Source organism: Thamnophis elegans, chromosome 2, assembly GCF_009769535.1.
Source record: "Thamnophis elegans isolate rThaEle1 chromosome 2, rThaEle1.pri, whole genome shotgun sequence".
In the NCBI taxonomy this organism is placed as follows: domain Eukaryota; kingdom Metazoa; phylum Chordata; class Lepidosauria; order Squamata; family Colubridae; genus Thamnophis; species Thamnophis elegans.
In genome coordinates, this window is record NC_045542.1 from 11943622 (window position 1) to 11954506 (window position 10885).

Here is a 10885-nt window from a genome sequence, read left to right on the forward strand (position 1 = left end):
TTTCAGTAGATTCAGCTTCTTTCTAGGAAACATAATAGAGTGAATATTGGATGTGGACCAAGAAAACACAGGTTCTCATACTCTTCACATGCAGAAGTACTAACTTTGAGTGTAAACATCTCACAAGGTCAGGGTTTATGCTACTCAAATAAGAACAGGGAAACAAGAATTATTTAGTGGATACTACTTTGAGCTTCTTGGAAAATATAGGATATGATATGATATGATGAATATGGAATAATAGCAATCTGGTTATTCTTCCTCTTCTCATACAGCCCTTCACCTTTTCTTTTTCTAATATTTTCTCTTGGGAGCAGGAATAAACTTAAGACACAACATGGGTGGGTGGTGGGGAGCTCTATTTCATAGAAGTATAGAGACAATATTGACCATGTACAGAGTGAATTCCTTTCAGTCATCTCAGTAGTTATTTGATAATGAGTGAGAATGAGGTTTTTTTGGGCAGAAGTGAACGAATGTTAAGTAAATACATATTCTGTAATGGCAGAGAATTAGCGTGAGAGGGTTCAATCTCTTCTTGAAAACCTCCAGTGTTGAAGCACCCACAGTGTCCGGAGGCAAGTTGTTCCACTGATTAATTGTTCTAACAGTCAGGAAATTCTGCCTTAGTTCTAGGTTGGATCTATCCTTGAACTTAAGGTGGAATTTTCTGACAGAACAATTAATCAGTGGAACCACTTGCCCAGAAGTTATGGGTGCTCCAACACTGGAGGTTTTCAAGAATTGATTGGACAAATATGTCTCAAATGGTATAGGTTTCCTGCTTGAGCAGAGAGTTGGACTGGAAGACCTCTAAGATCCTTTCCAACTCTGTTATTCTATTATTCTGTTTTTCTTACCCAATCCAGATTGAGCATTTGTCATGCAAAAAAAAAAAAAAAGCAAGAAATATTGATTCATGCAAGAAATACAATAACACTTTTGTGTTAGAAAGCATGTGCTGTGATTGTTCTGGTTTGGGAAAACACAATATTCTGTCTTTCTCTCTCCCCACCACTCCAAAGATAGATTACCCTCAGATTTGAGAAAGGAAAGGATGATAACATAGGATGACAACATATATGTTTCAAGTGATGGTGTGACAAAATAGATTATTGACCTGAAAAAAACCATTTCTTTTGAAATGTAGTGCATATGAGTTCAGATCTTTGCAAACATATTTTATGCTTGATTTTGCCATACAAGCACAAGGCATACCAGAATGTCTTGCTATACTAAGATGAACATTTTGTTATTTCCTTTCATCATCCTGTTTTGCAGCAGACATTATAATTATATAAAAATAGTACTAGCACATTTGTTCCATGAGGAGAAAATTCTACCAGCATCGGTTGCTGGGGGAAAAAAAATCAGAGAGAGAACAGATAAAATAGAAAAAAACAAGCACATGACATGCAAATGCACATAGAGATTATAATGTGTCTTTTATCAATAAACTTGTTCTGTATTCCTTGTTCCTTATTATAATAAAGAGTAGAAATATGAAGGACTTACTGTTGTCTTACTGTTTTAATAAATATTACAAGAAACTAGGTTAACATTTAAAAGAAGATACTTAAATTTACAATGTGAAATGACATTACAGTAAAAAGACAGGAAAAGGCTCTAGAAATTTATATAATAAAGAAAACAATAAGAATAAAAATTTTGCTCATACTACTGAAAGTCATCCTCCAAGGACTTTTGTTGAAAAAAGACTGTCTGTAATGGCTCCTCTACTAACTTGAGAAAGTAAAGACTCTTGAAATGGATTATTTCAAAAGGAACCTTTAATCAAGCAGGATGGAAACCATTAGAAGCAAAATAACATCTGAAAACCTTTAGGCCATGCAAATGGGATTAAGCTGATAATGACCCCTCCACTTTGTCCGAATGCAGATTCTGACCAAAACACAAATGTGAAAATGCTTCCTTAACTCTTCTGCCCTGGGAGTCAATAAAGCACACGTTCCCATGGCTATCTCTAGTTAGACATCAAAGTTATATATCCCACATGGCTACCATAAACATCCCTCCGGAGATGTTGGGACCTTCAGTCTCCTGGTGACAGGAAACCAGTTGTAAAGTTGTAAAACTCAGTTGTTTCAGATGTAGCTAATGATTTAACTCCGAGGCTCCCCTCCTCCCAATTGAATGGCAATATCACTTTTAGGGATCTGATGCTGTCTTTACAAATATTGAAAAACAAATATTGATAACCCAGGACTGGAGATTTTGTTGAATTCCCAAAAAGGAAAGGAAAGGAAAGGAAAGAAAAGAAAACATTAAATATTGAAATATCTGAATTGAAATTTGACAGTCTTTCAATAATTTTGCGAGATTATATTCACCAGAGTGTTTTCCTTGTGAAAAATCGATACTACTTTCTAATTTTAATTGACCTTTCCTGCAGGTCTCATGGATTGTGAGAACGGGACAGATATCAAAGATTTTGTTCTTCTGGATTTTTCTACCAAGCCTAGAGACCAGTTCCTCTTCTTCCTCCTCTTATTGCTCATGTACAGTGCTGGACTTCTGGGCAATGTTATAATGTTTCTTCTAATCACCTTGGATGCACGACTCCAAACCCCCATGTATTTCCTGGTCCGTAGCCTTTCAGTCATTGATGTTGGCTTCATGTCAGTCACAATACCACAGATGCTGGTTTGTCTGATAACTAGTTCCAGGACCATCCCCTTCTATTCCTGCATGGCCCAGTTCTTCTTCCTCTATGTATTTGGTATCACTGATCACCTACTTGTGAGTGTCATGGCCCTGGATCGCTATGTAGCCATTTGTAATCCTCTCCACTATGTCTCAGTGATGAACCAAAAGGTTTGTGGGAATTTAGTGGCTGGGTGTTGTATCATTTCTACCTTACACTCCATGCTGCATGCCGGCCTGCTCCTGCGTCTCAGTTATCGAGGGAAAAATCACCTGGCCCATTACTTTTGTGATCACCAGCCCTTGCTGCAGCTCTCCTGCTCAGACACCAGTGTCAACGAGGCAGCCATCTTCTTTGAAGGTGGACTCATCATTTTTGGGCCTTTAGTTTTCATCATTCTCACCTACATTCTCATTGTGGCAAATATAATGAGGTTCACTTCTTCAGGGAGGCGCAAAGCTTTCTCTACCTGTGGGTCCCATCTCACTTTGGTGGTTCTTTTTTATGGGGCCATCATTGCGGTCTATTTCTCACCCACCTCAAGGTATTCTTCACAGCGAGGGTCAGTTTTTGCTCTAGTGTACACAGTCATCATCCCAATGTCCAACCCCTATATCTACAGCCTCAGGAATAAAGAAGTGAAAGGGGCAATGAGAAACCTCTTGGGAAAGGGGTCCTTGTTTCCTCCAAACTGATAGTGAAATCTTGGCTCTGCCATTTAGCTGCCTTCCAGCTGGCTTGAAGTAAGAATAAGTTTAAGTTTAAGTTTTATTTTATTTATATGCCGCCCTATTCCCAAAAAGGGACTCAGGGCGGTGAACAACTTAAATGGGAAAGGGAAACATACAAGTACAAAATAGACATTTAAAATGACCAACAACCACACCTGTCGAGAGGGGAAGGGAACTCATCAACCCCAGGCCTGCCGACACAGCCAGGTTTTAACGGCTTTTCGGAAAGCAGGGAGGGAGGTGAGGGTCCGAATCTCCGTGGGGAGTTCGTTCCAAAGGGCCGGAGCTGCAATAGAGAAGGCCCTCCCCCGGGTCGTAGCCAGATGGCATTGGCTAGTGGATGGAACCCGGAGGAGGCCGACCCTGTGCGATCTAATGGGTCTTTGGAAGGTAATTGGCAGCAGGCAGTCTCTCAAGTACCCAGGTCCAATACCATGAAGGGCTTTATAAGTGATAACTAGCACCTTGAAGCATATCCGGAGACCGATTGGAAGCCAGTGCAGCTCGTGGAGGTTAGGTGTAACGTGGGTGTATTGAGGTACACCCACAATCACTCGCGCGGCCGCATTCTAGACCAGTTGAAGTCTCCGAATGCCCTTCAAGGGCTTCCCCATGTAGAGCGCATTGAAGTAGTCCAGTCTTGAGAATAAGGGGAAGGGCTGCCTGTGCTGATGGAACATATTCTTTGCATACAAATGGTCTCAGATTTCATACCTGGCCTCTCTTGGCAACCACAATGTAGTTGAGGAATCATAAAGTGTGAGCTTAATTCTGGGCCCTTTCAAAAGGGGTAATAGGGCAACTTGTCCCAGGCTTCACACATGAATGGAGGCTCACCCGAAATATAAATATTTGAAACAATGAGTTAGATCCAACATTTTGAAGAGATGAAAACTGATTGTTTAATGTTTAGGAGGAGCTAGCCCTTGCTGAGTTTCACAAAGGGCCTCAGTTAATTATTTTGAGGGGAGACTGTTTCAAGAACATCATGAATTTACTTCTTTGGCAGAAGATGACTTGGCCTTGTATTTCCTAAAAGCATGTCCAAAAACAATCCGGTTGTCCATTCAGACCCTGCATGCCATGTTAGTGTGTTTGGTGATGATTGGGGGGAAAAAAATCTTCCTCCATCACTTACAGTTCTTGATATTATTTACTCCAAACAATGATGTCCCCAGTTAAGAAGCTGATGGAGAGAACCTGGCACACAAACTGGGAAATGGTATGTTTAGCCTTAGACAGAAACTGCTTTCATTCAGGACAACATGGTCACATTCCCCAAGACTGTTCCCTTTGGCCTTGAACACACAGCTTCTGATAGACAGCAGATTTCCTTCCCTTCCCTTCTTTTTTTTTCAATATCAAGAAAATAGTGGAAAACTGATTTCCAAGTAAAAATAGAGCTAGGCACTTTTTTCTTTAATCAAAGCAATCAATTTTGCCATCTCTGCCAACTCCATTAACTTCACTATCCATCATTGCCTTGTTGAGTTCTTCCATCTCTGTGCATAGAGAAATATTGCTGCTGTCTGTTCCTTATAAGAATAAAAGCTCCATGATGTTTTTTCCCTATTTTGTTTGTCCATCAAACCTAGGAGAAAAATCTCTAGTTTCAATTGTACTCTAGTTTCATCTTAGTTTAAAAGTCCTCTAAATTAAAATACATATCTGATTCCAATGTTTCTTAGGTTTCTTGTATGTCCACCAAAGATGATGAAAAGTACCTTCAGGTTGATTACATTTCCAACATATGCTTGCAAAACCTTTATAAATTTTTGAGAATTTATCAGGTGTTAAGTACCAATGATACGACGTCTTAAAAATCAGCTTTCTTTCAAGTTATAATTCAGTGTACATTTCAATTCTTTACTCCTCATATTCTCCCATTGGTCAAACATTATACAAAACACTACTTTTGATGGGGACACACACAAAAAGGACCACGGTTGCCTTTGCAGACAGTTAAAAATGGATTGAGAATGACATTGTGTATTCCTATCCTTGAGAAACAATGATACGTCTCTCCATCCTGGAAGCAGGATATGTGAATGAGCCATTATGTATAATAACATGATGTATGTCCATCATGTTCGAAGAGGATCTTGACATCTAACAAGTTGTGGGCTGTTCATAATATGTCTGCAGATGGCTGGTAAGGCCTTTACGAGCATGAATAATAATAATATAAAAGCACTTCAGAAAAAGGCCTCCGATATGCTTTACAATGTCACTCATCCAGTGCTGATCCATAACTTCATTTGATAATTTGATATTTCAACTGAGCTGAATTAACTGAACTTAAGTGAAAACACAACAAGCGGTGCGATGGCCTAGAGGGGAAGATGCTTTCTTCCCATTCAGAAGGTTGAGACTTCAATCCTAGGCAGTGGCAGATGTTTCTCTACCAGGACGCAAAGATGAAATACCTGCTGTGCATTCCATATAGGCATCAGGAAGGGCACCTGGCCCCAACTCCACGCCGAAACAAGCGGACTTGCAAGGCAGTGGGATGCACATGAGTGAAGAAAATGGCAGTGACGGCAGCTGCTTTTTCAAAGACCAGAGGACTTTTTAGCGGACTGCAGCCAGCCACCTGCCTCTTTGAGAGCCAGTATGCAAAGAGGCGGTGCAAGTGAGCAGTGACTGGATGGGTGGGGTGAGCATCTGGCGACAGGGGGATCGGTTGAGGGGCATGGCCAACTGGCCATCTCTACCGGTTCACCAAACTGGGCAAAATTTCTGCCACTGGTTCGGGCGAACCGGTGCAAACCGGCTGAATACCACCTCTTGTTCCATGTCAGAATCCTACAACAAAACTCAGTGGGGAAGGCAGCAGGAAGTTGGAAGTCACTCCTGCTCCCAGTGCTTTTCCTCCCACCCTTGGCCATTCTGTTTCTCTGTTTAAGTAAGGAAATATCTCTAAAGCAATGACCAAACCGAGCATGGGTTGTATTAAAACTATAAACATTTTTTATTTATCTGTAAAATTTATTATTGCCCAGCTTGTCACACAGTAACTCTGGGCAGGTTACATTAAAAACCTGGCACCAAGCATCCCTCAAGATTTGCCTCATTTCATCTCTAGCCAATGTGAAGAAACTGAAGCTGACATTAGCTGTACAGTTAAAGAAATATCATCCACTTTATCCTGACACCATTTGAGGCCAATCTCAAAGAATGTAAAATCTGTTATTTTGGAGGGAAGTCAGATGATGGGCACTGACTCAGAACAGAGGCAGGTGAAAGATTATCAGTGGACACAGCAAATTTATGTCATTTTTTTGCTGAATCATGAATAGCTAGATAGCCCTGTAATGTGATAATGGGGAGAGCCTAAGAGATTGTTTGGAAACAATTAGGGGCGGGGAATTTTTGGTGGGTGGGGGGGTGTTTGGGGATTGTCATGTGTGATGGGCCTGGTCTCTAGGTGTTATGTGAATTTCGTTGTATGGCTATACTGTGTATATATGTACAATGACAATAAAGTAAAATAAAAAAGACCTAACTCAGTGTTTTTCCACTCTGGTGAAACTCAAAATGAGTTTGCAATGGAATATCAATAGGAAAAGGGAGATTCATTGTCCAAGGTAGAGAGCTCGACAGTTTAGGTCAGTGGTTCTCAACCTGAGGTTCATGGACCTCTGAGAAGCTGCAATATTGACACAGAGGGTCTGCAAAGGCTTGAATTGTTAAGATTTAAATCTTGAGTTAAGTCTTAAGGGATTCATAGCAGTGGTGGTTTTCTACCAGTCCGCACCGGTTCGTGCAAACCGGTTGGTCCGGTGTACCCGGAAGTAACTTCCGGGAATGCTGGCACCAGCCCTGTCACTCGATATCGCCCTTGCCGTCCCATCGCAGCTGGCTCGCTTCATCGCCCGTCTGTACTAAACTAGGCTAGCCCAGCCCGACGGTCACTAATTGGCTGGAGACTGGAGTCCAGCCAATCAGTGAGCAGGCTGGAGGCGACCTGTTTAAAAGCGAGGCGCCAGTGGCCAACACTCTTCTCTCTCATTCCCGAGCTGATTGGTCCTCCCTTCGCTTCGCCTTCCAGGAGCTTGCTGCTTCCCTCAGGTAAGCAACTAAGCGCGAGGGGGGCGGCAAGACTCAGGAGGGAGGATAGCTTACGCCAGCTCACGAAAACTGCGAGCTGGTGTACGCCGTGTGGCCGAAAGCAGGTGGGCAGCAGTGCTTGCGTACGCCATGTGGCTGAAGGCGGGTGGGCGGTGGCGGCCTAACTTTTGTGAGGGAAGGCCTCCAGGAAGGCTGGTGGTGGCAGCGGCAGCAGCAATAGGCCTTCCCTAGCGAAAGGCACAGGCTGGTGGCAGCGGTAGTAGCAGCGGTGGCAGCCTAGCAAAAGGCATGGGCTGGCAGCAGTAGCAGTAGCGGCAGTAGCGGTGGTAGCGGTGGTAACAGCAGTAGCAGCGGTAGTGGCACCAGCGGCCTAGCTTTTGCAAGGGAAGGCCTTCAGGCCTTCCTTAGCAAAAGGCGCGGGCTGGCAGCAGCGGCAGTAGCGGCAGTAGTGATGGTAGCGGCCTAGCTTTCACAAGGGAAGGCCTTCCCTAGTGAAAGCCGCGTCCTGGCATCAGCGGCATCAGCGGTAGCGGCTGCGGTGGCCTAGCTTTCGTAAGAGAAGGCCTGAAGGCCTTCCCTAGCGAAAGCTGTGGGCTGGCGTACACCACGCGGCCAAAAGCCCCCTGCCCCCCCCTCCAGACTTGCCTGGCTGGCTAAGCCTTCCAGGTGACCTGCTTACTGACAACCCTGGCCTTGTCCCTCCAGTCCAGTGTCTTACCTGTTCCTGCTGCCTCTCTGCCTGCCTGCTCCCTGTTGCTTCCATCCATCGCATCGGAGTCGGATCCATCACATTGGAGTGCTGCTGATTCTGCCTACTGGTAAGTGACCCAGGTTTTTTTCTTTTATTTTTTAATGTACATTAAAATAATATTTTATTTATTGTGCATAGAATTTTTTAAAATAGTTTTACTTAAAAGTATTGAGTATAGAATATTTTAAAATGTTTTACTTCAATTTAGCAATAGCAATAGCAATAGCAATAGCAATAGTAGTTAGACATATACCGCTTCATAGGGCTTTCAGCCCTCTCTAAGTGGTTTACAGAGTCAGCATATTGTCCCCACAGTCTGGATCCTCATTTTACTCACCTCGGAAGGATGGAAGGCTGAGTCAACCTTGAGCCGGTGAGATTTGAACCACCGAACTGCAGCTTACAGTCAGCTGAAGTGGCCTGCAGTACTGCACTCTAACCACTGTGCCACCTCAGCTCTAATTATGTGTAGTTTGAAATGGTTACAGTACAAATTATTGCTGGTGGAATAATGGTTACAGTATACTATTGCTGGTATAATACCTTAAAATAGTTACAGTATAAATTATTGCTGGTGGAATACTTAACAATGGTTTTTAAGGATTTTTTTTAATTTATGGAATATCTTTTTTTAAAATTATTTTTAGGGAATTTTTATTTTTTAATTGTTCCTAACATATATTTACTACAAGAAATGTTATTCCTTTTTGCAAATGTTTTCTTTGTGATGCAATATGTTTCTTTTAAGTGTGCAGGTTGGTGCATGGTTTATGTGTCTCAAAGTGGCTGCTTTTCTATGGGCAGGCCAGGTTAGTGCAAGGCAGCTTTGCCAGATTTTGTGTGTTTCACCCTCATTGTTTAGGTAATTGTGAGGTGGCTGCTGGTTCTGTGAGTTTCCTGGCACTGTCCTTTATACTTTCCCACAATGCCTTGATGGTTTTTATTCCAGTGGCTTTGTCTTTCCTGTCCTTAGGGTTAGGGAAAAACTGGTTTCATTTGCAGTCTTTGGGAGGGATTCTTATTTTTTGGTGTTTTCCTGGCACTGTCATAGTTTGTGTGGGTGTGGGTGTGGGTGTGTAATGTCCCGCAGTTATCTACACATTAATAATGATCTAGTAATATTTCCTTATACATTTTAGGGACCTTTCTTTACATTATTTGTGTTTTCTTTCATACTTTTGGATTTCTAATTTCTGTTTCCCTTAGTTAGCAATTGCTAAAACAAATCCCACGTGAAAAAGTATTCAAAGCCTTCTTGATTTCAATTGTCAATTTATTTATCCCTGCACATTGTAATATTTATTCATTTTCATATCTCTGTTTTTCCACTGTTGTGCAAACACAATTCCAGCAGCTGCTAACATGTGTAAAATTAAATATATTTTGTACTCCCTTTCAAATAGCCAACAAAATATTTCTGGTTTTAATTCCATATCTTGCTTTACCATTGCTTCTAACCACTAACTTCTGAATAGCTACTTGGACCGACCTAGGTGGTGTGCAGAAGACCGGCAAACCAGTGATCATTCCTCTGTAAATAGCTGTCTTTATTGCTGGGTGTGCTCTGTGCTGGGTTCATCCTTGAGAAAGTAAAGTCTTGCTTTCTGTGTCTCTCCTTTGTGCAGGTTATTGGAGCAAGGTAGTGAGGTGGTAGTGCAGAAGACCAGCAAGGCAGTAATTTTCCCTCTGTAAGTAGCTGTCTTTATTGTTTTGTGTGCTGGTTTCATCCCAATGATGGCAATGAAGAGTTCATTTCTGTGTCTCTTCTTTGTACAGCCCATTCATTGGAGTCAGTGATACTGAAGACTGGCAAGAACAGTCATCCTCCTGCTGTAAGTAGCTCTTTTATTGTTTTTGTACTTATTTTAATGTTATTGTAGTTCATCCATTGGGGCAAAGAATTCAGTGACATCGTCATGGCCACTCCCACCCGGTCACATGGGTGACAGGCCACTCCCACCCAGTCACATGGCTGGCAAGCCACTCCCACATGGTCACATGGCTGGCAAGCCACTCCCACATGGTCACATGGCCAGCAAGCCACTCCCACAAAGGAGGCCACACCCACAGAGTAGGTTCCTAATTTTTTTGAAACCCACCACTGATCCATAGCCATGGTTCGTGGCCACAAAATGTATTTATAGGGAGTCCATGGTGAAGAAAAGCTTGAGAACCACTGGTTTTAGGTCAAACTTGAGTAGTTCTCTCACTTTTTCCCACTGACTGAACTTCAGAAGATCAGTGCATTGCACTCTTCCAGCCTTTCCTTGTCTCTTCCAATTCATTTTGTTATTGTTGTTGTCCCACTCCCACATCATACATATGATTTTGATTCAGCCTTTCCATTTCACCAGTCTTCCAAAGCTTCTGTGTCCACTATAAATGAGGCTACACCGCTACAGCCATGCAGGTACACAAGGGAGGCGGAAATATGAACTGCGCAATGGACAGTGGCCATACCATGGCATTGCTGCCTTGGCCATACAGACCAGATTATGTCTTCTGTCCCTTGTGAAAAATGGACCATTAAGGGCAGTCCACTCTTGCTAATCACATTACTATGGCTCTCATGGGAGGAGATGGCATTTATTCTGAGACTCCCTGTGATCACTGATACATTTCTTATAGTTTAACGTTCAGCACAATATATTGCAGGAAAAGGACTCA

The 10885-nt window shown here is 42.5% G+C and overlaps 1 protein-coding gene across 1 annotated transcript; it reads left to right on the top strand.

Annotated features, from left to right (window-relative positions):
- The first annotated feature begins 2418 nt into the window (after nt 1–2418).
- Nucleotides 2419–3360, top strand: LOC116504046 (olfactory receptor 1B1-like). The gene has a single exon (XM_032210866.1). It carries the CDS (start codon nt 2419–2421, stop codon nt 3358–3360), a length of 942 nt encoding a protein of 313 aa, XP_032066757.1.
- The last annotated feature ends 7525 nt before the right edge of the window (nt 3361–10885 follow it).